General features: G+C 53.0%; 1 protein-coding gene across 5 annotated transcripts in view; it reads left to right on the top strand.

Annotated features, from left to right (window-relative positions):
* Nucleotides 1–27,759, top strand: part of NRG2 (neuregulin 2) — a 178,625-nt gene that overhangs the window by 124,347 nt on the left and 26,519 nt on the right. For all 5 annotated transcript variants that reach the window (XM_060092007.1, XM_060092006.1, XM_060092005.1 and 2 more), the window contains exons 2-3: nt 18,225–18,396; nt 24,377–24,495. In XM_060092007.1, coding sequence (XP_059947990.1) covers nt 18,225–18,396; nt 24,377–24,495 — 291 coding nt within the window. The remainder of the gene's footprint in view (nt 1–18,224; nt 18,397–24,376; nt 24,496–27,759) is intronic.

The raw sequence follows: 27,759 nt of genomic DNA, 5'->3' as shown, positions 1-27,759 counted from the left end.
GAGAAGTTGCTTTGAGTGAGCAGAGCCTGTGCTGAGACCCACTTTGGTGCCCTCCCTGGGCAGCTGCAGGGGGGAAGGAGGAGGGGTCTCCATTCAGTGCACTGGGCTTGGGCTTCTCAGGGATGGGCCTTAGGTGTGCAGGTCCTCCCCTCCAGAACTAGGCTTGCATTATTGGGATGCAGTTGGGAAACCTTGGGTTCTCACTTTTTTCTTTTTCAGGCAAGCATTTCGTTAATGCCTATTTGTACTTGTAAGCAGGCCAGGCATGTTCAAATGGTTCATCTCCATTTAATTCTCATAATAATCCTGGGGGTAGGTGGTCCTTGCCCCGTTTTACAGAGGGAGCAACTGAGGCTTATTGAGGTTAGAGTCACAAAGTAAGTTCCAGAGATAGGTCTTGGGGCTTCCAATCAGCATTCCTGGACAATGATGCCTATTTTACAGTGTCTCTGTCCCTCACTAAAGTTCCTGCCAGAACTGCAACATAAAAATATCTTCAAAAGAGCACTGGACTGGGAGTTGGGAAGCTTCAACTGTGGTTGAGAATTTGGCCAAATTCCTTTCCTTTCCTGAATTTCTGTGTAATGCGGGAGAAGGGGTAGCAAGGTAGCCGGTGAGGTTTCTATTGGGAAGAGCCTAGGAGTTAAACACTGCCTTCCGCCCAGTAGAGAGAAGAAACTAAGGGAATTTTAAAGGGCAGGCTATGTTCTCTTCTTCATAAAGAAAGCCTCTTTGCCCATTTCTGCTGGATGAGTGTGTCTAGGAGTCCTCTGTAAGGTAATGGACACTGTGGGTCTGCCCTGACCATACTAATGTGAGGCAGCTTAGTCTAGGTTCATGTAGTGTGGATGACCTCCAATCTGAGGTCTGAAGGAATTCAGGGGGCCTATTTTCAGGATCAGAATTCATGGCTTTCGCTCAGTGAGCCACTCACTTCTCCCACCCCACCATACACATCCTAGTGTGGGCACCTTGGAAGGCTGGCTAGTTAAGGGCAGCCTTTCAATGTCAAGGTTGCAGGAGCTGAGCTGGTAACAAGCCACATGGACTTCAGCTGGTGAGAATCAATAGTGACTTCAGCTGGTGAGAATCAATAGTGACTTCAGCTGGTGAGAATCAATAGTGAGAATCGAGCAGCTGCAGAGGGTAGAGTATGCGTTGGGGCAGAGGTGGGAGAGGGCTATGAGTAGAAGATGCCACGGGCCTCTCAGTGATCTCTTCCAGCATCTTCTACGCCTGTGAGAAAGTCCTTCTTGATGTCTAACTATAATCTTTCCTGCTGTCTTTTCTTCTCTGCTTTCTCTTGTTTCTTGCTTCCCTGTGGGCAGCTCTTCAGAATGCTTCTTTCAGGGAGTTGGCTGATCAGTAGATACCAAACAGACCAAAGGCGTAAGCTAGAGGACTTTTGGAGACCTGGGACACTGTGGAATGGGGGACGATCATGCTCTGAAACAAGATATCAGAAGAAACCATGTCAGTGAGAAGCAACAGTCTTAAATCCCTGCTATGTAACTGGGTGGGTCTGATTTCAAACCTGGTAGGATGAGTGCTTAAGCCAACAGTGGCCTACAGAGCGGGAGGCCTCCCTCACAGCTGCCCATCTGAGGCTGCAGGGCCCTCTTCTTTTATGCTCAGAGTGCCCCCGCCAGGGAGAACACGGACACTGGGCAGCTGGAGAGGGATCTTAGCCAGGGCGGAGCCACGTTTGGTTGAAAGATTGGGAGGTGCAGACATGGAGAGTGTGAGCAAGTTATCCATTAAAATCTTCAGCTTAGGGCTTCCCTGGTGGCGCAGTGGTTGAGAAACTGCCTGCCAATGCAGGAGACACGGGTTCGAGCCCTGGTCTGGGAAGATCCCACGTGCCGCGGAGCAACTAGTCCCGTGAGCCACAATTACTGAGCCTGTGCGTCTGGAGCCTGTGCTCCAACAAGAGAGGCCGTGATAGTGAGAGGCCCGCGCACCGTGATGAGGAGTGGCCCCCACTTGCCGCAACTAGAGAAAGCCCTCGCACAGAAACGAAGACCCAACACAGCACAATTAATTAATTAATTAATAATTTAAAAAAAATTTTTTTTTAAAAATCTTCAGCTTAGACGGGGGAGGGAATCTGGAAAGTGGGAGGGAGAAAGGAGGGAACATTAATTAATTGGCTCCCCTGTCCCTGACCACACATCCAGCAGCCCCGTCTCCTTCTTGTCAAATAGTAGAAAGGGTACCCCTATACTCAAACCCAGGCCAGCGTGGGGAAACGGGCACAGGGGTGCCGGGGGGTACTGAACTGCAGGTGTGGACTCTGCCCCATGACTCACTGAGAATTCGCAGGGCCAATGCCTGGTATCCCTACCTGGGGCTGGGTCCCCCTCACCCCCCATTTTCCCTTATCCCAGGGGACTGGGGTAGGGGTGGCTGGTTAGCCTTGCCAGCCTTAGCAGCAGTGTTTGCAGGGAGGGGTGGATAATAAGCTCACTCACATACCTGGGGTCCAGCCTCTGTGTGGCCCCGGGCACTGCCCTCCCTCTCTCTGGGCCTCAGGAAATGTGCTCTGCCCTCAGCTCTCACCTTCTCCCCAGCAACGGCAGAACCTCAGCCCTCAGGCCCTGTGTCTCTGAGAATCCTGAGAGGAGGAGAGCTATGGGATTAGGGTGGGAGGAAGGGGGAAAGCTGGCCCCAAAGAAACTGATAACCCCTGAAAGTGCTGTGTTGTTTTGAAGAACGACTTTGGAATTTGATTCTAAGTAACTGGCCTTTTCCATGTGCCCCCTGAAAGTCCGGTCAGGGTTTGATGGAAAGTGTCCCTCTGTTGGAGCTCCCATGTGAACTGGACTCTGTGTCTGCCCACAGTAGGGCAGGGGACAGGCTTTGGTCTTCATGGGGATATGAAGGAGGATTAGCATCACTAGCTGAGCGCTCTGGACACAGCTCATTTGAATGGGCGCAAAAAATCCTTGCAAGGTCTTTCTCTTTCATCTTTCCCATCTCCTGCCTTTGGTGAAGATAGCGCCCAGACTTCTAGGATCAACTCCTGTCTTTAGGCTGTCCGGGGTCAGGTCAGAGGTGGTCACGCGCCTGCCTACGTGTACGTGGCTGAGCCACATCTGGCAGTTGTTTTTGGCAGCCTCTGCTTCTGGCCTTGGCCCCTGGATGACCCTGCTGAGCCGGGCACCTGGAGTGTTCCTCCTGGCCCTCTGGGGCTCAGCCTGTGTCTCACACTCCGCTCCGTCTCCCGAGCACCTCAGGGTTCATTAGGAACAAGAACAACAAGCGGAGAGTGACTTTGTACTGCCCAGCAGGCTTTCATCCTGAGAGCTCAAAGCAGTTCACACCCCAGGACTTATAGGTCCTCAGTCCAGGTCCCAGACACTCAGCGGTGGGGACAAGGGGACAGAGAGCCCTGGTCTTTCCAGATTGGCCCAGCAGTGGGGCTGGGGGCATACAGTGAGTCACCCACTGTGGGGGACTCAAGTGGCCAGTAAGTCTGGGATAGAAGTAAAATTGGACCGAGGGCTTCAGGCTGCAAACAAAGGGGATAGTCTCCTTTAAAAGAGTATGAGCTGGTGGGACTTCCCTGGTGGCGCAGTGGTTAAGAATCCACCTGCCAATGCAGGGGACACCGGTTCGATCCCTGGTCCGGGAAGATCCCACATGCCGCGGAGCAGCTAAGCCCGTGCGCCACAACTACTGAGCCTGCACTCTAGAGCCCTCAAGCCACAACTACTGAGCCCATGTGCCACAACTATTGAAGCCCGCGTGCCTAGAGCCCATGCTCTACAACAAGAGAAGCCACCGCAGTGAGAAGCCCATGCACCGAAAAGAAGAGTAACTCCCACTCTCTGCAACTAGAGAAAGCCCACATGAAGCGACGAAGACCCAACGCAACCAAGAAATAAATAAATAAATTTATAAAAGGAAAAAAGAATATGAGCTGGGCCCTTCCTTCCCTCAGGCCCTCTGCCCCTGCGGGTTCTATGAGCCGCTGGAGGAAGAAGCAGCAGCTTCTTGGGAAGCAGAAGCCCTTGGACTCGGATATTGATGAGAATGCCTAAGTGATCCCCACTTCTGCCCTCTGCCCTTGGTGCTGGGAGCTTCAGGGCCAAGTCAGGCCAGCCCTGACCTTAGGGTGGTGCCAGAGTGAGGAGTGTATGGAGGAAAAGGTGCTAGCCCAGCACTGGCAGGCCCTAGCCCTGGCCTCGGGTGGGCTTCCCAGCGTGGCTACCCATGCCTGGTTGTCCGCCCCACTCCCCCTTCTAAGTCTCCTCTGCATTCGAGCACACAAGGCTGGCCTGACGAACAGTTGGCATAGGGAAGAGAAGGGTTCTTTTAAATACTGGCAAAGCGCTGCCAAAACTTCAGACCTCAGTCCATCAGAACCATGTGCCCACTGTGTTTTCCCACCATGCCTGAGCCTGTAGCACACCGTCTATACCTCAGCAGGGGACAGTGCAGCATATGCTCTCTGTCTTCCTCCAGCCCAGCCCTGGCCTAGCCATCCATCCATTCACCAACACTTCCAGGTCGTGGCCACGTGGGAACTATACACACTACATGTGCTCTCACTCACTATAGTGTATTCAGTTCTGCAAACATTCATTGAGCGCTTCCTATGCAAATAAATCTGCAGACATTCATCGAGCTCCTCCTATGCAAATAAATCGCAGCTCCTGCCCTCAAGAAGCTCAGACAGATCCTTACAAAATACCTGTGATTGCAACCAAGTGTAAAGTCAGAGATCTGTATGTGATGAGGTATGTGATGAGGAAAGGAATGATTTGTTCTCCTGGGAGGGTGTAGAGGAGGCTTCTCAGAGGGGTGACATTTGAGCTGAGCCTGGATGGTGAGTAGGAATTCACCAGAGTGAGAAAGCGCCTTCCAAGAGGTAAGAACGTTCCATACCCAACCTGCTTGGGGCTGGGGGGTGGGAGAGGAGCAGGGAGAAAGGAGGCAGCTATCATTTACTGAGCACTTACTACATGTCAGTCCTGGTTCTATAGAGTAGAGATACTATTTTATCATCCCCACTTTACAGATAAGAAAACTGAGGCAGAGAGAGAGTCCACGACTGGCCTGTAATCCAGCATGACTTAATGGCAGCATGGGATCTTAGGCTCAGGTCTGCCCCCTCCACCCTGCCTCGCCATGCACAGTCCACCTGGCTCCAGGCTCTTCCACAGTCCGTGCCTCTCAAGACAAACCAGTGAAGGGCATAGGATGCTCTGTTGGTCCACTTGTTGAAGCAGGTCCTTCCCATCCCACAACTTACTTCCTGGGCTCTTGGGCAGGGTTTAAGGGTACAGAGATGGGCAGGTTGTGTCCCTGCCCTCACAAGGAGCTTGCAGTGTGACTGTGGCAGTAAGGTGTGAATAGGAACCGTGGAGCACTGACAGAGGGGCAGCCCAAGGCCCTGAGGCTGTACCGACAGGCAGGAGGAGCACCTGGGAAGCCTGAGGTTATTATGGTCAAGTAGTCTAAGCAGAAACCAAGCTCGGGATCCAGAGTCCAGTGAGATCTCGCACCAGTCTGAGTAGTTTTCTGGTCCTATGGAACCCCTTGTGCAAAAGGTGAATGTTTCAACCAGTGGGAACCTGGTTTAAAGCATAAACTTGGAACTTGCTAGTAATGCAAATTCTTGGGCCCCACCCCTGACCTTCTAAATCAGAAACCGTGGGGATGGGGGCCAGCAGTTTTAGCAAGCCCTCTGGTTGACTGTGATGCGTGCTGAAGCATGAGAACCACTGGTTAAGCTGTGGCCCAGCCTCCCAGGGCAGAGCCCTGCAGAGGGCATGCCAGCCCCACAGCACCTGTGCCAGGCACCATGCTTGGGGGCTGTCAGGGGAATGGGGTCGCCACCTTGTGGGCTGAGAGAGATGGGGACAGACCTAGAGCTGCAAGGTCGAGCCTGGCAAGGGCTGACACAGAGTGGCAAGAAGAGAGACTCATTCCCATCAGAGGAATCTGGGCAGGCTTTCTGGAGGAGATGGGGTTGAGGTAGACCTTGGCGAAAGGAAGCACTGTGCTGGAGAGATCTAAAGAGGCTTGGCGTTCCAGCTGAGGAAACCACGTAAGCAAAAGGGGGCAACAAAGGGTGTTTGGAAAATAAAGTGCAATCCCAAAGATACGCTGCTGAACATGGTGTGTAGGAGGGAGAGATCAACAGGGCCAAACAGGTTTTCTGAGTGTCAGGCTGGTGAGTTTAGACTTCTCTGAAACAGCACGGAGTGAAGTGTTCTGAGCAGGAGGCTGACCTGGTCTCCCAGAGCCGCTCTTGAGGCATCGTCAGCCACCACCAGTTTGTGGCAGGTTGGGCAAGGGGAGGACATGGCCAGGGCTCCTTCGACAGTCCCAGCTGATGAGTCAGGATGTGTGTATGGTGATGGGTGGGTACAGGGAGCATGAGCTTTGCCTTGGGATAGCTCACCAGCTGGCAACACTTTAGAAGGATTCTGGAGGTTTGGGCCTGGCCAAAGGTCGGTGACTTCTGGCCCAGTCAGGCAAGGCTGGATCTGAGCTCATGGACCAGTCCCTTCGCTGTACAGATGGGCAAACTGAGGCCCAGAGAAGTTCACACACCACAAGGTAAAGGGTTTGGCAGCTACCGGGCAAGAAAGAGAGCAACAGCTTCCTGAGACACTGCCCCCTCCCGCCGACCACTGAACCTCGGGTCTCGGTTCCCTGAGTGCACTGTGGTCTCCTGCCCTGGTCCTTTGAACCCTTTGCCTGGAACACTGTCTCCCTCCTCCTGGCCAACTCCTGTCACCCTTCAGGCCCAGCACAGGCTTTGTTCCCTCTGCAGAGCCCTCCCTGGCCCTCAGGGTGAGGAGGGAGGCTGAGGTGTATGGTCTGTGCCCTCACATCACCCAGCACCTCCCCATCACAGTACCGACCCCACTGTGTGGGCAGTACCCCGCTCAGCTGGAATCCCCACCAGGGAGACCGTGTCACGTGACCCTCAGTACCCGACATGTCCTGAGTGCCCGGTACATGCTTGAGCGAATGAATGAAGGAGGCCGTTATCAAGCGCTTTCACCCCTGTACACAGACACCTGTGGCCCATTCTCCTATTTGAAGAAGAGCAGTCTCATGGGAAGAGGCTGCCCTGGCTGAGCTTCCTGCCCACGGCCGGGGGCCCCTCAGCTGTCGAGCAGCCCGGTGGGCTGAGCAAGAGTAGTCCTTCCGGGAGGCCCCGATCGCACCATCTGCTCTGCTATCCTGGGGCAGATGCCTGTTTTGGCTGAGGGGGAAGGAAAGGACTGAGTTGCGGAGGAGTGTTGGGTGGGAAAGGGCTCTGGGATTGGCCGTCAAAGGACCCCACCCTCCCTTGAGTGCTCGCAGCAGTCTTGACCTGGGCCACTGTGAAGCACCCATCAGTCACAGCCCAGCTTTACGTCACTAATTTATTTGTTCAGCCAGTGATCAGTGAGCGCCTACTCAGTGCCAGACACCAGGAGTATGGCTGGGCTCCCACACATCCCCTCCCTGAGGGTCCCACAGTCTAGAAAGGTAAGAACCCACTTTGCTCTGAGGTAGAAAGCCCAAAGTAGGGCAGGTGAGATGCTCAGGGAGTCTGTGCAAGGCAGAGGTTGCTTCTGGCTCGGTGGATTAGAGAAGGCCATGCCATCTGAGGTGATCTCGAGGGATTCAGATGAATAAGAAGGGCCAGTTGTTGAGCTATCTCTCTGTTCCAGGCACTGTGCTAAGTTCTTGACATACATTATCCCCATTTATTTCTCACCACAATCTTAAGAGGCGGATGAGATTGTTCCTGTTTTACGGACAAGGGACTAAAGGCTCAGAGAGGTTAAGTAACTTGTCTAGTTATACAAGACACTGGGCAGAGCCAGAATGCAAGCCGAGACTGGTCTGACCCCCAGCCTGTGTGTCTGACACTCTCAACTGTGCTTCTGTGGGGAAAGACATGGCGGCGGAGCATGAGCAAAGGGCATGGAGGCAGGCAAAATACAGAACAGGCACGCTTGGGGATCAGCCTGTGATTTGGTTTGCCTGGAATATATAATTCCTGAAGGGAACCAGTAGGGGAAAAGGCAGAGAGCTGTGTTTGGGAAGGGGCCATTCACTGACCAAGCAAGCTTCCCCTGAGGACCCTGGCTGCCAGCCAAGGAAGGCCCGTAGCCTTCCTTCTACAGACATCATGGAGCCAAGGAGGGTTTCTGAATGTCGGAGAGGCACACAGAGGTGAATCTTCCCAGAGTGGTACTCTGGGCTGGGGGACCAATATAGCCTGAACCAGGGCCTGGCAGACGATGGAGGCTTAGGAGGGTGAGGCTTGGTGGAAGGTGATTGGTCTCCACCTTTGGGGAGAGACACAGAGTTGTCACAGATGACAAGGTGACTGAAAGTGGGAACTCAGGAGAATGAGCAGTCTTGGGAGAGAAGATGGAGAAACTGGTTTTCCCCCGTGCTGTTCGTGGGCTACTGGCTGCAGATCCAGACAGTGATTTGTTTTAGGGTGAGTTCTTTCCACCCCCCTGTCTCACTAGCCTGGACCACAAAGACCACAACTCAGCCCTCCCAGGCTCCAGAGTGCTTAGGCCAGGACTCTCCAAGGATAACTTGTAGGGAGGGTGGCCAGGCCTCTGGCAACGTGGGGGACCCCAGAACCCACTGAGGTGTCTGCATTTGGTGAGCACGTAGGCCTGTATCCTTACCTGTATCAGGCCTGCTAAGACTTTTTCCCCTGAAACCCAACATTTCTTTGAATTCTTGTATTTTTATTTTATCTTAAAAATCCACATGAACTTGCAAGTGTACTCCACCATAGATCTGTTTGTTTTAATACAAAGGTGCTGCTTTTCCTTACTAATGAGCTTGGCAAACCCTTCAGAAAGAGGCCCTGAGGTCATCCTGTGGCTTTGCATGCATCCCAGGTTGAGAAGCCAGTCTTGTCTGGTGTATAAGGTGCCTCCCCTTTTCCCACCCCCACTTCATTTTCTGCTGACCCAGAGCTTCAGGAACAACTTTCTCCAGCCAGGCTGATGAGGTGGGAAGTGCAGACCTGTCCCAAAGGGGAAAGGGGCTCTGGGATTCCCCTCCTCAGCTCTCTTTCTCTCTGGGTTCCTCGAACAAGGGACAGCCTAGTCCATCAGCAGCAGGCCTTCTCCAGAGGGTTCTCCGAGGCCAGGGCCCATCCTTGCCCAATGAAGAACTTAAACAGAGCTGGGCAAATGGTAATGGCCTTGCAGGACTGTCATCTCTGTTGTCCCTACCTCTACCTCCAGCAGCCAAAGAGATGATAATCTCTTCCATCCCTCCATAGAGAGCTTTCTCTTGCCCCATTTCTCTAAAATAGGCAGAGTGTGGTTTATAGATGAGTCATCTGAGGCACAGAAAGGCTAAGCTACTTACTTAAGGGCGAACAGTTGGAAAATTGGGAGACCAGGACAAAGACCTGAACTACTGTGTCCTCGGTTACCACTCTTTCCTCTGTTATGCACGACTTCCTCTGTGCCAACTCTAGGTGTCTGCGGTCTGTGCCCCAAGCACTGGTAAGAACCAGGGAGCCGTATGCAACCCCAGCAACTGGTGCCTCTGCTCTGTGAACCTGTGCAGTCTCCCCAGACATAGGTGACATCCCCCGCAGTCCCCCATCTCTGCTGCTCATGTCCCCATGTCTCAGCCCTGAACCTAGGTGAGGAACTGTGGCGTAGACCTGCCTGACTCCCGGGGCTGGGCATCTCTGTCTTGGGAGGGTCCCGAGGCGGCAGTGTTTCTGTCAGGCCGCTGGGCTCCTGGCAGAAGGGGCTTGGGGAATGGAGGGGCATAGTTTTGGCCCTGGTGGTCAAGACAGGCCTGTTCTTGCCCTGCCCTCGCACTGTAGTGTTGGGTGTCGGTGGATGGGTGCTTCTGGATGGGCAGGCGAGGCTTTAAGGCAGGAACCATCTCAGTTGTTCTTGGAGCTGCCAAGCTTTGTGTCCTCCTCCTTCCTCCCTTCCCCTCTCTTCACCCACCCGCCCTGGACCAGCATCTGCTGTCTCTAGCTCCCATCCCCAGCCAGCCCTGGCCCCTCTTCTCTACCTTGTAGCTGAGGTGTCAGACACCTGGCCTGTTGAGCTAAGAGCCCATTAGGTCTGGGCTGGCTTTCACTCCACTCCCAGCCTCAGTGGAGCCCATGGCAGCGGCCACGTTGTCTTGCTTAGCACCATATCCCTGATGGCTGGTAGGTGGTTGGTACATCATAGGGACTGAGGTGGATATTTGTTGGATGGTGTGAGAAGCGGGCAAGGCAAGCCCAGGCACCAGGCTGGGCCTGGTTGGCTGAGGAAAGGTGGCTCAGGGAAAGCCAAGAGGCCCAGCAGGGACACACTCCCTTTGGGAGGCCTGGCCTGTGCGTATCAAATGGCTTTTCCGCAGGCTCCCAGGAGGACACCTGAAGGCCGGTTTCAGAGTAGGCCCTCTGTGCTCACTTAAACCAGCTGTGTTTTTAGTTGTTGTTGTTTCTTCTTTCTTTCTCATTTGAACTTGGAGTCTGTAATTAACCTCCCATAGCTCACGGTCACTTTCTGGGTGGGGGAGGGGTGGGGAGGGGGCTGGCCCACAGCCCATCAGCAGCAGGACAGTGGGAGACTTTGATGCCAGGCAGGCTGGCCGCATTGTCTCCAGGTGTTGCCCTGCAAAGGGGACTGCTCAGCCTGAGTCATGAGGTGAGGACCATTAACCCTTTTAGGAGTCCGCTGCCCCTGCGCCCTGGTTGTCGGGAGGGAGGCCGGGCCTGGTCCGCCTGGCTGGGCTGCCTGGCCCTGCCCCAGGCGTCTGTCTTGCTCTCAGATCTCTGCAGGCTCCGCACCCACCGCCCACTGCCGAGAGGAATGAGGTCAAGTTGCTGGCAGCAGCGGTACTGCCTGGCCTCGGGGCTGGGATGTGGGAAAGGAGCAGCCCTGGTTGTTCTTACTGTTGTTGCTCTCTTCAGTGAGGTGCTTTCTGGGGATTCCCTGCCACACAGATGCGGGCCAGGTGCCCTGGCTTGGCATCAGGTGATGAGAAAGCGGAAGCCCCCAGATTAACCATATGGCCCGACTCGTGGCAACTGAGATGTGTCTTAAGGTTTTACGGGATCCCTTATCAAGGGAGATCTTTTTGCGGAGACCTGGGTCATCCCTGAGAGACTTTCCTCTTGTTGTTAGAAAGCTGCCAAAACAGCTCTCCCCACACGCCCACACCCCTACTCCAGAGAGCCCTAGTCCTGCTGCTTAGGTGGGCCCTAAGCAGCAGGACTGGGACGGGAACGGGACGAAGTCACCTCTCAAGGAGGATGGGAGCTCAGTAGACAGGGCTTGGTCTGAGCAGACACTAGAGGTGGTGAAGGACGGGCTGAACAACACCCTAGGGCCACCTAGGCCATCAACTTGCTGTCTGCCCCCGCACCCGGGGGGAAGCAGCAGCCCCGGGGAAGCAGGGTATTGGGAATCTCCACCCCCTTCTTTTTTTTTTTTTTTGGTTTTTTTGCGGTACGCGGGCCTCTCGGCCTCTCACTGTTGTGGCCTCTCCCGTTGCAGAGCACAGGCTCCGGACGCGCAGGCTCAGTGGCCATGGCTCACGGGCCCAGCCGCTCCGCGGCATGTGGGGTCTTCCCAGACCGGGGCACGAACCCGTGTCCCCTGCATCGGCAGGCGGACTCTCAACCACTGCGCCACCAGGGAAGCCCTCTTGCTTCTACCTGATGCCTCTCGTCTGTCTGCTCTCCTGTGTGCTGGACTTTTAGGGTCCCCTCTCTGTGTGGGGAAATAAGCACAGACCCTCAGGACTGTGAGCCCTCCCTTCGGCTGCAAAGCTGAATTTATAGACAAGTTTATGGCCGTATTGTTAACATTAGCAGAACGTTGGAGACGACCGAACAAATTCCTCTGAACAACAGAATACTATGCAGCCTTTAAAATGATTTAGATCTGTGTTTCTAGATTTGGGGAAATGTCTTTATGTTAACCAAGAAAACTAGGCTATAAAACGTTTTCAGGAGAAGAGTCTTGCAGGAAATATTTGAAAATGTTGACAGTGGTTTTCTCTCTGGTGGTAATTGAATGGATTTAAATGTGCTTTTCTTTTTCCTTACTTGCACTGTGCAATTTTTTTAAAATACATTTATTTATTTATTTATTTAATCTTTGGCTGAGTTGGGTCTTCGTTGCTGCATGCAGGCTTTCTCTAGTTGTGGCGAGCCAGGGCTACTCTTCGTTGTGGTGTGCGGGCTTCTCATTGCGGTGGCTTCTCTTGTTGCTGAGCATGGGCTCTAGACACGCGGGCTTCAGTAGTTGTGGCACGTGGGCTCAGTAGTTGTGGCTCACGGGCTCTAGGGCACAGGCTCAGTAGTTGTGGCGCACGGGCTTAGTTGCTCCACGGTTTGTGGGATCTTCCCAGACCAGGTCTCGAAGCCGTGTCCCCTGCATTGGCAGGCAGATTCTTAACCACTGCGCCACCAGGGAAGCCCACATTGTGCAATTTTTCTACAACAAAAATGTATTTCTTATGTAACAAAACGATAACAGAGAGGAACAAGCTAAGCTCCTTGGTGGGTAGGAGTGGTTGCTCCATACGGGGCTAGATCATTTCTGTCTGGGACAGCACAGGACCTGGCACATAGTAGCACTCAGTAAACACAGGTTGACTGACTAGGGGGTGAGAGCCTACCCACTGGGTTGCTTCAGCTCTTGTCCTGACAGATCCCATCCACCCCGGAAGACTGTTTCTCTGCTTGGTTCAGCTCTGACCCCAAGACACTCTAGGGACACGGTACAGTGGTCTCCATACCTCACACTAGCATTGAATTCTGGGCCCTGGGCTATAAAAGTGACCCAGACAATACTGGACCTGGCTCAGAGATGGTGCCCAGGCTGGGGCTAGAGCTGGCCCACTCATGTCTGAGGGCTGGTAAGCTCTATCTTCAGCTCCTCAAAGGTCTGCTGTGTCAGCAGCCTCTTAGCCTTGTCCCAGGTGTTCCCAGGGTCTGGTACTGAATCCAGTGGGATGCAGTGGGAGAAGCAATGGTGGCTCAGGATAAGAACGAGCTTAAAATGCAGAAAGTAAAGTAAGATCAAGTCATTCCCCGACTTATAAGCCTCTGATACCTCCCATCACATCTACAAAACTCCAGGGCCGTCTTGCGCAGGTTGTCCACACTCCTCACTGCAGAAAGCCTGACAGGGCTCCAGGCCCAGGAGTCAGGGTACAGAGGTCCTCTGGGCAATGTTCCCAGTGCCACCTGCGGGGTGTTCTTCCTGGGCTGCCGCCCCTCTCCCCAAGGGACTTGCTTGAAGTAAAAAATGCAGCTTGTTCGCGGGGTCCCATTCCTTTTCAAAGCACACATCCTTGGCTTTCAAAGAGCTGTGAACTAAGATATCTGTGAACAGGGACCAGGACTGGATGCTGCTAGAGCAGGAAACATAGGCTTTCAGTATCTCAGATGATGCTCGTGAGGAACTGTCAAGAGACAGAAAAGAAGACTCTTCGTAAAGAACACAGCATGATTGAAATGTATGGTTGTTTTTATTATCATCCTTTAGCCCAGTGCCGTCTAACAGGAATATAATGCGATCCACATATGTAATTTAAAATTTTCTAGTAAGCACATAAAAAGTGGCGGGGGGAGGCAAAACAAACCCAGACTTTTCGTCCTAGCTCACACAGCCTCATGTCAGGGCCTACTTCTCCAGGCTCCCCTGCCTTCCAGAATCTTCTAGCCACCTGGGCCTCTTTTATCCCTTGAACTCACCAAGCTCATTCACCCCTCAAGGCCTTTATCCAGGAGCTTATTACTGCCTCATATTTCCTGAGATTGTTTGCTATTATCTACTCTCCTCACTCTGATGCAGGCTCCCAAGAGCAGGAAGTTTATCTGCCTTGTTCACCACTGCACACTCAGTGCCTGGAACAGTGCCTGGCATATAGTAGGGTGAATGAATGGGGAAAAAGTGAACTGGATGGGGTTGTTCTGAAGTGAGTGGACTGTCACTCAGGTCAGGTCACACAAGGTTCTCACTAGATGGGGTGGCTCCTTGTGATCTGAAATGCTGTCCTGGGTTTCCCATTGGTGGCAGGAAACGACCTTGAAGCCCCCAGTTCCTCGGGCCCTCTGAACTGGGGTCGTGTCTGCTGTTTCTGGGTCAGTCTCTGTGTAACCATTACCACCACCATTAAGCAGTGGCCTCGGGCTCAGGGCACAGGGCGCCAGGACTTGTCAGGAAGCACCACCTCCTCCCACCAGGTATTCCGCCACCCCCGCCCTGGCTCATTGGGAGGAAGGGGGCCTGGGTTGGGGAGGGTGGGGTCAGGGGTCTCCCTCACCTCAGAACTTCAGGGAAGGTCAACACTCTCCAAGCAGGGGAAGGAGGCACCTTAGAACTTGAGAAGAGCTCTCTGTGTCCCCAGTTCACGAGGAGGGGGCGGAGCCTAGTTGCAGGTCACCAGGTGACCAAGAGGTTAGATCACTGGGTGTCAACCCAATCTTGGAGCAAAGCCACCTGTGAAGATGTGTTCAGCTTGCAGCCAGCTGTCAAGCTCTACACTTACAATATGTGCTCTTGCCTAGAGTATGTTACATATTTATTATATGTTTTTAAAACCCACATACCTGGACCCATCCTCACAGGTCCTACTTCAGAATGTCCAGAACAATGTCCCTGGCACTGACACACTTTTTTTTTTTTTTTCGGTACGCGGGCCTCTCACTGTTGTGGCCTCTCCCCCCGTGGAGCACAGGCTCCGGACGCGCAGGCTCAGCAGCCATGGCTCACGGGCCCAGCCGCTCCGCGGCATGTGAGATCTTCCCAGACCGGGGCACGAACCCGTGTCCCCTGCATCGGCAGGCGGACTCTCCACCTCTGTGCCACCAGGGAAGCCCCTGACACACTTTTTAAAGCTTCCCATATGGTTCTCATTAGCATCTAGGGTAGATAACTATTGATAAGGAGTGACTGGGCCCTGAGAACAAGCAGACAGAGGACGGTGGGGTGTAGGTAAGGGAGAAGGATGCTGAGGCAGGGCTTCAATCACACTAGAATAATGAAGTTCCAGAAGGTGCCACAGATTGATAGGTTGATACACATAAAACCTCTGAGTGTCCAAAAAAAAAAAAAACAATAAACCAGCATTTAAAAACGTAAGAAGCAGGTAATTGGGGAAAAACACTGTAGCAAAAGGTGAATAGCCTTACTATTTATAAAGAACTCTTACAGATCAGTAAGAAGATGAGCACCCAATAGAAAAACAAGAGTACAGACAAGAACAGGCAATTCAAAAAGAAGAAATACAATGAGCCAATACACTTATGAAAAGCGGTCAGCCTCACCAGGAATCAAATAAGTGCAAATGAAAACAACAAAGAGGCATTATCTTTTGCCTAGCTAATTGGCAGAGGTTAAATACATGATAATACCTCATGTTGGTGAGGGTGTGGAAAAAACAGGCCCCATCGTTCACTGGTGGGAGTACAAATTGGTGCAACCTTTCCAGAACGCAGTTTGGCAACGTGTAAAGCTGAGGAAGATTGCACAGCTTTCTGGTGCAGCAATTCCACTTTTAGGAAGATTGCCTTAGGAAATAATTGTGGATAATAATAACAGTAATAGCTAACCTTTATTAAATGCTCTGTGCGTGCCAGGCTGTACATCCCTTATCTCATATAATCCTCAGTCATCATCCCATGAGGTAGGAGCTGTTTTTATCACCTGTGTTTTACAGATGAGGAAGCTGAAGCACAGAAGGATTAAGGCAATAGCCTGAGGACACAGAACCAACAAATAGCAAAGCCTGGGTTTGAATACAGGCAGTCTGAGTCAGGAGCCTCACTGCCCGTACAGCAGTATACACTGGATATGTGCAAAGGTTGATGTGCACTGGATATATACACTGGATGAAGCTGCAGGGGTGTTCCTCTGGGCTTGTCTGTGATGGGGTGTGGTGAGGCAGGGGAGAATGTATGCTGAATGCTCCACAATAGGAATTGGTTACATAAGTTCTGATTCACCCATTCAGGAATATTATGCAACCCTGAAAATGGTGCTATAGCGAAAAAATGTGTGTGTAAATACTAGGGGTTTTTGTTTATGCTTAAAAGGTCTCTGAAAGGATGTAAAAGGAACTGATAAAATTGATTGCGTTCTAGAAAGGCAACTGTGTGGCCTTGGTCAGAAGTTAGAGGGAGATCTGTTTTTTAAGCCATATACCCCTTTTCACTTCTTGAATTTTGAATCATGTGAATATATTCTCTATTAAAATATTTATATATCTATAAATATATATACACATAAGTTGTTATGTTATAGAACTTATTCTAGATAATAGCATTTCAAGGAAATAAAGTCAAGGGTTTCCCAAAAAAGCTCCAAGACCCTTACTTGGGGAATCATACTGAAGTCAATGAAGATACTTCTTTAATGTTTACCCACATGTTTCCCAAACTGATTTGCTCATGGAACCGTTTTCTTAAGTAGTATCTATTATCCTCTTTCTGGACATGCCTGTCCTATAGAAGTCAGTTTGCAAAATGTTATTAATACTTAATGCCAAGGTGAAAGGCTTACAGTGTTTCATTACATGAAAGAAACATGTTACTGGCACTGATCCCACTTTGTTTAAAAATAGATGTGTAGGTGCGTGTGTGTGTGTGTGTGTGTGTGTGTGTGTGTGTTTTAAATACTTGTAAGTACTAGGATAATGGATGATTTTATTTTCTTTTATCCATTTGTATTTTCGAATTTTCTAAAATGAACAAAATCATTTCACAAGCACCGTTTTTTTGAATCTATGGACTATATTTTCTAAGGCTTTGGGAGCACTTTCTCTCCGTGCTCCCTCTGCCCCTGCACCCCACACTCGTCTCCTCCCTACTAAAAGCAGCAGCCCAGGGTTAGGTTCAGTGAGGGGCCCCTGTAGCCAGGCCCTCTCACCTGTCTTTATCCAGAGCCAGCTCGAGCTGTGACTCTGAACTGGTGGCGGAAGAACCAATGGCCTAGACAGGGTCAGTCAGTCCCCAGACAACTCTCTGGCCCCAGCAGACCCTCCCTTCAACCAGTTTCTCTGTTCCTCAAAGAGAGCCATTGAGGCTGCAAAGGAGACACCAGCCTGCTACAAGCCTGACACACTGCAAATCCAGATACCTGGGCTCTTTGGCTGCCTGGCTGGGTGACCTTGGCCAAGTTTCTTAACCTGAGTCTCATCTTCACCCTTTAAGTCATCATGGCACTTGCCTTACAGAGCTTGGTGACCAAATGAGAGCACACACAAAGGCACTGGGTATCCTTTACAGGGCTGTCCCAGTGGAAATTATCACACACCCCAGCAGGGAGCATGGACTTACCATCACTGTCCTAAGAACAGAGTACTTTTTCCTTTTCCTTTTTTGGGTTGTTAGAGGGAGGGGGGCAAGGAGATGAAACATGGGAGACCGGGGCAGGTGGAAACAGAATGGTGTTCAAGAAAAATGGGAGAAGCCTCTTAGCTTGGCAGTTGCAGCCCTGCAGCCCTGTGCCCACCAGTGTAGCCCCAGGCCCCATCCCCCACACAGCCACACCACTTCACCCATTCAGGGCAGCTCACCTTGCTGACCCCGTGCGATTCTGATAAACCACAGCCTGGACCACCTCCCTCCCTTCTAGCTCCCCCATCCTTTAGCTCTCAGCTGAGTTAGCTCCTCCCCCAACCTGGATTGGGGACACCCTCTGGGCTTCAGCGCCCCCAGGCTTCCATAAACCACGCTGTGATGTCAATGCCAGGTTCCAGCTCCTCTGCTAGACTGAACTTCCTGAGGGCAGGAGCTGTGTCTGTCATTTTGGTCCACTTGTGTCCTCTGGGCCCAGCCTAGGCCTGGGGGTCTGGGACAGGAATTAGATCATGAGCACTGAAGTCAAGGAGACCTGGGTTTGAATTCCAGTTCCAGCCCCTTGGGGAAGCGACTTCACCACTCTGAGCCTCAGTTTTCCCCATCTGTAAATGGGTTTAATCATTGCAGTGAATTCACAGGGTGATTTTCATCAGCTAATGTGTATCAAGCTCTGAGTACCATTCCAGGCATGAAGGAAAACTCTCCATAGTACCCACACTGACATCATCGCAGACCCTCTGTGACGGCTTGTTGATTTGAACTAGGAAACGACACCAGGAGGGGTGGCTCCCCAGGCTCACCCTCTACCCCACCCCCCAGGGACAGTGACCCTTCCTCTGCTGCGCATGCCTGGTGCTGCCCCACCACCAACGCGCTCACCTCCTGCCTTGTATCCCCACAGCCACACGGCCCAAGCTGAAGAAGATGAAGAGCCAGACGGGACAGGTGGGTGAGAAGCAATCACTGAAGTGTGAGACAGCAGCCGGTAACCCCCAGCCCTCCTACCGCTGGTTCAAGGACGGCAAGGAGCTCAACCGCAGCCGCGACGTTCGCATCAAGTACGGCAATGGCAGGTGAGCGACATCCCTCCCTCCATCCGCCCAGCCACCCCCCATCCTTCCTCAGAAGGAGGGGCCTGAGCCGGGAAGAGCCCAGGGCTGTGCCCCCAGATCCACCCATGGAACCAGTTTCTCCTTGCAGCTCCAGCCCCTCTGGCGATGCCGCCCCAGCGTCTTGCAGACTTCGGTACCTGCTTAATTAATGTCCCTGGATGGTTGAAGGCAATTTGATTGTCCAAGTCAGCTTTAACTGTGGAGTCCCATCTTGTGCATAAAACTTCTCAAAGGACCTGCCACAGGGTCGGAAAGCCCACCATTGGGCAGTTTTTGGTGAAGGACCCTGACTCTAGAATGTGTCTGGGAGGGCACGTGTGATGATGGGCTGGTTCCTCGGCTCAGCAAGCTGTCACTGGGCAGACAGCCAGGTAAGGGAAAGGCACATGTCTTTGACTGGTGTCGGAGGAGTCTGTATCTCAGACAGTTCCCCCGTGACATGGAAATTGACTTTAGTCTTTGAGTCAGTGCTCCAGGGAAGAGAATCTGAAGCTCTAGGGTCTCTGGGCTGTGGAAGGTGGCCTCTCTTCCATCTTGGATTGGCCAGACAGGGGGCTCCGGGCACCAGAGAAGCCAAAAGCCCAAGGGCAGCCCCTCACCTCTCTCCTGAGGGGCTGTGAGAAGGCAGGACAAGCCTGACCTCTGCTCTGCGGGCCCTGAGGGCCCTGTGGACTTCCCTCTCTGGCTGAGGCACACCCCAGCCTTTCCTGCCCCTCCAGAGGAGCTATCATTTCCTCCTCACCCCTGCAAAATGCAAATGAAGATGATTTTAGAGGACCCTCCAACCTGTCCGACAACAGAAAGTGATGGAAAAGGGGTCGGGCTCAGGCTGCTCCTGGTTCGCTGGGTGACCGGATGGGTCCTTCCCTCAGGCCTTAGTCTCCGAAACCTGTGAAAGAGGAGGTGGGGGTCAGGGGTCTGGGCAGGGCTTCCAGTTTTCTGACTCTCTTTGTGAGAACGGGGAGCAAAGACAGGACTGGTCACCCTGGAAAGTGGTCCAGGCAGAAAACAGAAAGTAATTTAAGAGGATTTGGTGCAGATCAAAGGTTTATGGCTGAAAAAACACTGCTTCCTAAGGGAACTTAGGAGGGGGGTCTGGGGTGTCACCAGTCTACAGGTTGCCCATCAAGCTCACCTTCTGAGGCCACCTCACCCCTTCCCCGCCAAGCCTGGCTCTGAGCTGGAGAGAGGAGTGGACAGGCTTCTACAGCTTTGGGGGCCCCGTCTCCCCTTCCCCCTACTTCACTGAGACAGCAGAAGTCAGGAGACGGGGTGCTCCTTGCCGGCCGCATTACCCTCAAACAGTCCACAACACGGCCCATCCTCATCCCCATTCCTGATCCGCACGTGGCCCTCACACTCACCCACATCCTCCTGCACACACAGAGCCCTTGTGCCACCAACAAACTCCTTTATTTGGTGACTTCAGCCTCTCTCTCTCTTTCCCCCAACAAACTGCTAACATCACCTCTCTAAAAGCTTTCCCTCCACGTTGCCGCCTCCCGTTCCTCCTCCGGCTGTTGCCCCATCTTGCTCCTTCCCTCCATCACCACGTGGAGGGAGTTTCACGCCCACTGACTCCACACAGCTCATCCTCCACTCCTCTTTGCTCTGCAGGAATCTGCCCTGTAAATACAACCCCAACTCTCTCCGCAGCTGTGGCTCTTGACAGACCCTGTGACCTCAGAGTTTCCCAGCTGCCAGGCCTCTCAGCAGCCTTTGGCATGGGTGCCACCTGCTTCCTTGCCCCTGTGGTCCTCCTGCTGGTCCTCTTGTGCCTCTGAGCACCCTCTGTCAGGCGTCATGAATGCTGGGACTTTGCTGTGTTCGGGGCTTCACTCTTCTCCCCTCTCCACCGGTAGGTGATTTCACCCTCTTATATTTGATGACCCCCAAGCCTCCATCTCTAGTTTGATGGCCTTTCTTTTTCCAGACCCATGCTGCCAGGTAAACACTTAGTTACCATCCCGGAGATACCCCACAGATCTCTTTTTTTTTTTTTGCAGCATTTATTTCCAGGCAGTAAGTTTTTGTTTCTTCAGTTTCTTCTGGATATCCTTTTCTTCTGTGCAACCTCCTCATCTGGTTTAGGAACAATCTGTTCTTTTTCAGTAAGAATCATCTCAATGTGGCAGGGAGAGCTCATGTATGGGTTGATCCGACCATGAGTTCTGTAAGTCCTGCGCCGCATCTTGGGGACTTTGTTCCCCTGGATGTGCTCAATGACCAGAGAATCTACATCTAAGCCCTTAAGTTCAGCATTACTCTCTGCATTTTTGAGCAGGTGCAGTAAAAATTCAGCACTCTTTTTGGGCCACCGACCCTGCTTCCAGCCCCCCTGTTTGGCCTGGGCACACCTACCAGCTCCACCATTGTAATGATGGAATGGCACAGGTTACTTCTGTAAAGTGACATCCTTCAGATACTTGGTGGCTTGTCAGATATGCATACCCTTAATGGCCTGGGCAGTTTCACTAGTGTTCTTAAAGTGAACACGAAGACTTGAACCTCTATGATTTGCATGATTTTTGTGGGGTGGCATGATTGGGGGGCTGTCTCTCCCAGCATGAGAGCCTCTAAGACCACCGCCCAGACACACCCTCTCTCCTGTGTGGCCTGGCAGAGGAGGTCTACTTCCGGTGTGAATTGATGAGGATCTTGCAGGACTAGCTCTCCTCTCCTGGGTGCAGGGTGACATTAGGACTGGGCAGGACACCCTTTGGGTTGGCCTTTGAGCAAGTTACTGTCCTGGTCAAGCCTCAGTGTCATCAGACAAATGGGTCACCCAGTCCTGAAACGGCCTGGTCGTATCATCTGGGTCTCCTCCTGGGTACTAAGGACCCCCGAGAGCCTGAAGTGTGCCTCTGCCCCCTTCCTGTCAGGACCTTGTCCCATCTACTGCATTTCTGAAACTGCCTTGCTCCACCCGTCATGCCCCTGGGCTCCCTGCAGTGAGGCGATGGGTTGGAGGAGGGGCCATGATGGAGAACTTCTGATTCCCATGTTGTGACTCAGAGAGCTGCCGCCTCTAGACACGTACTTCACCTGGCATGGGGGCTAGCGGTTAGGGGCGGGAGTCTCCTTTCCGGCAAAATCTTCTCTTTCCTTCTGCCCACACTGCAGCTTGCACTGTGGCCCTCCCAGCGCTCCCTTCTGCCCAGGCCACACTCTGTCTTGACATCACTCTTGGTCTACGGAGATCCCTTCCCAGTGGGTGCCACCTGTCTCTGGGGCTGCCCCGCTGAGGTGTCTCACCCAAGGATTCCTGTGCCAGGAGAAAACCGTCCCCCTCCCCAGCCCTGGGCATGGAGCCCACCCACGCAGAACCGAGTGTTCCCTTATTTATGAGGGGCAGGCTGGAACTGGCCCCTCGGGCAGGCAGCAGGAGGTAGGCACTGAGGAAAACGTGCGGACGGGTGGAGGAAGCAGCCACCCAGATCCCTAGTCCCTGCCAGCAGAAAACTGGCTGAGGAAGGAGGGGAGGAGTGTCCATCACAGGGGCAGACCTGGGTCGGCCTAACAAGCGGGCACTAGGCCTGCCAGAAAGTGGGAGGGAGTCCTGAGTCCTTGGGGCTTCGGACTGGAGCTAGGAGTGAGGAGAAGAGAAACGTAGTTGCCCGCACTCTTTAGAGGCCTGAGAGCCCCACAGAGCCCTACCCTTCAGCCCTGACCCCAGAGCCTCTTGTGCAAGGCTGGGGCCACCTTCCTGGAACTGGGGAGATCATCACATACCTGGTAACCCAAGATGTCTGCATCCAGCAAACCTAGGGGTCATTGTTTATGTCCCCTTGCCTCTTTCTGGCACCTCAAAGGGGAGGGGCTCTCCCTGCACCCCCACCTTTCCACACATCTCACACCCCTTCATGCAGGAAGCCCTTCCTTCTGGTTTTAGCTTTCATTCCTCCAGGTAACTGTGAGCCTAGCCCCACCTTGTCCTGCTGCATGTCGTGTCGTGTAAGGGAAGCTCCTTTGAATTCAGCTGTGGGTGGGTGACAAGGAGGTTCTGAGTCTGTGTCCCCTATACCTTCTTGACCCGGAGACCCTCAGGTGATCCCCTACTCTGCTCATCTAATGTCAGGGAAGAGCTGGTGGTCAGGAAGCAGAAGCCTGGTTCTGGGACAGCTGAGATCTGTGGCATCTAATTAGGCTGGAGCCAGGAAGGAAATGCTGTCTTAGCCAGAGGGGCCTCCAGGGCTCTGTTTAATGAAGAGAACAAACTTGAATTGACAGAAGAGGGTTGTAGGCAGACACCAGGCCAAGGAGACAGAGAACGGCATGAGCCGGGAGGGGTGGAACGGAGTCAGGCAGCTGTCACTGTAACATCGGCAAGGACATCACCACAGCAACAGGGCCTTTTTGACAAGACAAGCTCATGGAGGCTGGTTTGGGGGATCTTGGAATGAGGAGGTCTGGGAAGAGCCCAGCATCAGAGGCTGAGGTGGAGCTCAGGAGACAGGTAGGTCCCCAAAGCACAGCCCGGGGAGGGATGTGGGTCATTTTGCCATCTCCTCCATCCCTGGTGCAGCCTCTCTGCTCACCATCCACACCTTCCCCCATCAGCTTCATGGATCTGTCTTTCCACCCCTGGGCCCAGGGCAGGACAGCTCGGCTACTCTACCTCCCATGCCACCACACCTCCAACCCACTGCGCATATTCTGGGAATCTGATTTTTTAACTCAGGACTAAAAGAGGAGGAGGTTACATCATGTTAAGAAATTTTCATGCTACTTTTTTGTTTCCCCTGGGGACCAGGCTGGGGTCCCAGGGTTTAATCTGGAGCTCAGACTAGCCCTAAAGAGCACTGGGGCAGAGGGAGGGATGGGAGATGTGAACAGATCCTACGGAGCCCAAGCACCGCAGGCAAGTGCAGGGAAGCCCACGGAAGGAAGGAGAGGTTTGGCAGAGTCTTCAGAAGGAAGAGGGGAAGCAGGGCCAGGTGCCCTGGAGTCACCCACAGCACTGAAGTCTCTGCCCAGGCCTCGCCCCACAACTCGTGGCATGCAGGGCTGGGTGCAAAGCCCTCCACAGAGGGGTCAGCCTCAGCATCAGGCTCCAGGAGACAGCCCATGAGCTGCTTGGGGCCCAAGTCCTCACCGACTCCAGCTCCTTATCCACCTCTGCAGTGTCTTGCCGGGTACCCTTGGACAAGTCCGGAAGCCCCTCTGGGACTCAGTTTTCCCATCTGTCCTGCCCTGTCCTCCTCCAGATTAGCCACGAGGGTCAAGTCAGGCCTTGAGGATAGGATCTTTCTGTTCCCTGAGGTATCCAAGATCCCAGCACACAGAAGGCACTCAGTGAACATTTGTTGAATGAATGAAGCGAAACCCCTTGGGGAGGCCACAGAGTGCCCCTTAGTGGCAGGGCCGACACAAAGGCAGGGGAGAGCTACAGGTTTGGACTGGGAGGCTGGGCACAGTTGCCATGGGAACCTGTTAGATCGGTGGCTGGTGGCCCTGCCGGGTATCTGGAAATAGGCCTGGCTTATCTAGAGTGACGGGGCTGCCGCTTCTAAGGGAAGGCTGAGGTAGCTGTAAGCCAGCAGCTGCTCTACTGGAAGGAGGTGGGGGGAGACGCAGCGGGCCTAAGAGAAGGGCACTAAAGGCAGAGGAGGGAGGTGGCCATGCGACTTCCTAAGGACTCCACTTTCCTCCCCTAGAAAAATGGTTACAGAGAAGGCCCAGCCCTGGAAAAGTGAACGTGAGGATTCATGGACTTAGAATCCCATGTTCTCCTGAGTGCCCAGGTCTCCCTCCAGCCCTGGGGACTCTGCACTCCACCTGGACCCCAGCAATGGTGGTCGGAGGGAATCTACTTCCCGTCCACGCTGCGTAGGCGCTGTGGCTGTGCAGGGAGAGATGACCTCTGGGTGACTGCTGGGGAGCCACGGCCAACCTAAGCCCTGGCTCACGGCTCTCCACCTCTTATCCCCTCCCTAACCAGAAAGAACTCACGACTACAGTTCAACAAGGTGAAGGTGGAGGACGCTGGGGAGTATGTCTGCGAGGCTGAGAACATCCTGGGGAAGGACACCGTCAGGGGCCGGCTCTTCGTCAACAGCGGTAGGTGGTCCCCCAACGAAGGGAGGGGTCTTAGAGGGGTTCTGTGGGGTGGGCCAGTTGCCCCCCGGCCCTAGGGAGGCCCGCACATGATCCATCTTGCACTTGACTCCTCTCCCTCCTGCCACTGCTGTATCAAGCCCCAAGATCTGAGCCGATTCAGAGAAATGCAGTCGAAGCATAAATGTTTAGCTTTGTTATCTGGACCTGGAAGAGCCGCCAGCTCTCGTTTTAAATACCCTGAAAACTAAATATTTTGAAATCAAGAGGTGGGGGTGGGGGGAAGGATATTTTTAGAAGGCAATTATGGGAGGCTGGGCTGCCAGAAGTGGGGCTCCGGGGAGAGGCAGACCCAGGGTGCGCGCGGGCTGCCTGCCCGCTGCTTTGCTGGGCGCCCGAGTGCAGGCAGCCGGCTCCGCGGGGCCACGGGCCCCTGGGGGCAGCCTCAGTTCAAGGATGGCAGGACCCTCTCCCACAGGTCATCCCCTCCCTGGGAAACGTGCAAGGTCAGGAGCCCACGGCACCCTTCGCTTCCCCCCTCCGCAGAGGCAGCTCCAGCTTCGGCATGGAGGCGGCCTCCCTGCTGGGCTGTCCTCTGGTTATTGCCCTTGACTGGAAAGTCACCAAGGCTGCCTGTGCTCAGGCCGCGCCCCCTCCACTCTAGCCTGAGTCCTCAGCTCTCGTTCCTCCTACTGACACCCAGCCTCCGCGTACCACTTGGCTACCTGGTTGTTGGGTTCGCTTCCAGTCCTGCTCCCAGCACAGAGTCCAGTCCTGCATCTCCCTTCATCCCCTGTGTTTCCACCAGACAGCCCTCCAGTACCCCCTACACCCAGCACAGTCTAACAAGAACCCTGCCCTGTGACCCCCAGAGGACAGCCTGGCTCGGACCCAGTTTGCCGTGTTGTAAGGGACCTCCCTTGTCCTCCCAACCTCTCAGCTCCTCGATCTCCCTTACCACTGGATCTACCAGGTCTGAGTCTGCTAGTCCTGGTCCGTCTTCTTTCTGGATCTTTCACTCACGTCTGTCCTTTTCATTCCAACCCCACCTCAGGGGCAATCCTGGCCCAGGTTTCATCCCTGCTGAACCTGGACCAGAGCAGCAGCCTCAAGATGCTTTTGCCCTGTCACTCCCCCACCCATGGAGCCAAAGAACAAGGACTCGGTCCCACAGCCCAGCTCTCACAAATCCGACCCAAATGACCTTTCCGACCCTAACTGTAGTCAGCCTCTCCTTCCCATTTTTATTCTTCCTCCTGCGCCATCTCTCCCAGGCAGCTATCCTCCTGACCAGTCCAGCCCACCACAGCGCAGCGCATACCCAGCGCAGGCCCCACTCCTGGGCCACTCCTCGGCCCTCTGTGGTCTTGTATATCTCTCTCTCCAATTCTATCAGATCATCCTTCAGCTCTCATCCTGTTGACGAACTTTCTTTGCGGGTGTGACCTTCCGGGTGGACTCTCCCGGGGTGGCTGTACTAAGTCCTGGGATATCGGGCTGGGCCTGGCTTTGCCCCAGAGGGCAGGCAGGTATGACCTGGGGTGTCACAGGATCGTGGAAGCCCTGGAGAGGCTTCTGGGCCTGCCCCTTACCTAGGGGCTTAGAAAGGCTAGCTGTTTAATCACAGGCGCACCCATGTGTACTGTCAACTCAAGCCTTCAGCGAGGCCTAACTCAGCAAGATGCTGTTCTGAGCGCTGAGGGCTCACAGTCTTGGCTCCCAAAGTCCCCTCAAATGGCAGGAAGCTAAAACCTGAACTCAAAGCGTCTGCCTGTTCTAACACACTGAAGAGGAAAGACAGGCAACTTAACAACGGGAGAGGGGACATCCCCGGCAGGCAGGAGGGGAGCCTTACAGGATGAAGAGACACTTGATCTGGGCCTTGAAAGACGAGCAGAGATGTTCTCCAAGAACAAGGGAGAAAAGCAGTTGTAGTGGCTGGCAGCAGGCAGAACATCTCTGCAGCATCAGCTCCTTCCCGGCCCATTTTCTCTTCAGAGACCCAATAAGCTCACTCACACCAAGATACTAATGGCTGATAGAGGCTTCCTGGGTTTATCCTTCCCAGATGTTTTCTTTAAATCCCCCCAGCCCTTGGCAATAAGAATCTCCTTTCTGCCACTATGGATTTACCTATCCTGGACATTTCATATAAATAGAACCACAGAATATGTGGCCTTTCAAGACTGGTTTCTTCAACTTAAAATAATGTTTTCAAGGTTCCTCCATGTTGTAGTAGTATCAGTACTTATTTCCTTTTCGTGGCTGAATAATAATTCCATTGCCTGGGTCTACCACGTTGTTTATATATTCATCAACTGAGGTCGTTGCGTCATTCTAGTTGTTTCCACATTTGGACTATTATGAAAAATTCTGTTATAACATTTGTGCCCAAGTTTTTGTGTGGACATATGTTTTCAGTTCTCTTGGGTATGTATACACCTAGGAGTTGAATTGCTGGGTCATATAGTAACTATGTTTAATTTTTTGAAGAATGACCAGCAGTGTTTCAAAATGGCTGCACCATTTTACATTCTCACCAGCAAAGTATGGGGGGTTCCCATTTCTCTACATCTTCACCACCACTTGTTATTATCCATCCTTGTTTTTTTTTAATACAGCCACCTGAGGGGGTGTGAAGTGCTATCTCACGGTGGTTTTGATTTTCATTTCCCTAATGACCTTCCAGGAGTATTTGCATTTAATAAGAGACAGTGCTTTAACCTACAGAAAAGATATCATCATCAGCCAAGGAGACCAGACTAGACCCTGGGATGGTAGAAGAAGGTACCTTTCTCTCAAGAATCAGATGTCCATTTGCTCATTAGAAATATTTGTAAATATTCGTTAAACACCTATTATATGTCAAGTGCTGTGCTCGACATTGGGGTTCGTTCACCAGTGAAGCAGACAGACGTGGCCTCTGCCCAAATGGAGCTTACATTCTAGTGGAGGAGCTAAGCTTTGGACAGTTAGTAATTGCACAACTAGTCCTTTAATTGTTAGAATAAGCACTACAAGGAGAAGTTACAAAGCTAAGGGAAGGAATAAAGGAGGAGCCTGAGCAGCCTCTCTGAGACACTGATATTTTGAAAGTCCTGGGTAAGAAGGCACGTGGCCTCTTAGAGGAGCTGGACTAAGCCAGTGGAGTCTGAATATACTGCAAGACAGGGACAGGACATGAAGCAGGAGAGGCGGATAGGCCCAGATTAGACTTGGGGAGGGGAGGGGGACTTTATTATGAATATGAATGGAAGCCATTGGAGG

This window comes from Mesoplodon densirostris, chromosome 3 (genome assembly GCF_025265405.1).
Source record: "Mesoplodon densirostris isolate mMesDen1 chromosome 3, mMesDen1 primary haplotype, whole genome shotgun sequence".
Taxonomy (NCBI): Eukaryota; Metazoa; Chordata; class Mammalia; order Artiodactyla; family Ziphiidae; genus Mesoplodon; species Mesoplodon densirostris.
This window is presented reverse-complemented; position numbering and strand designations above follow the sequence as displayed.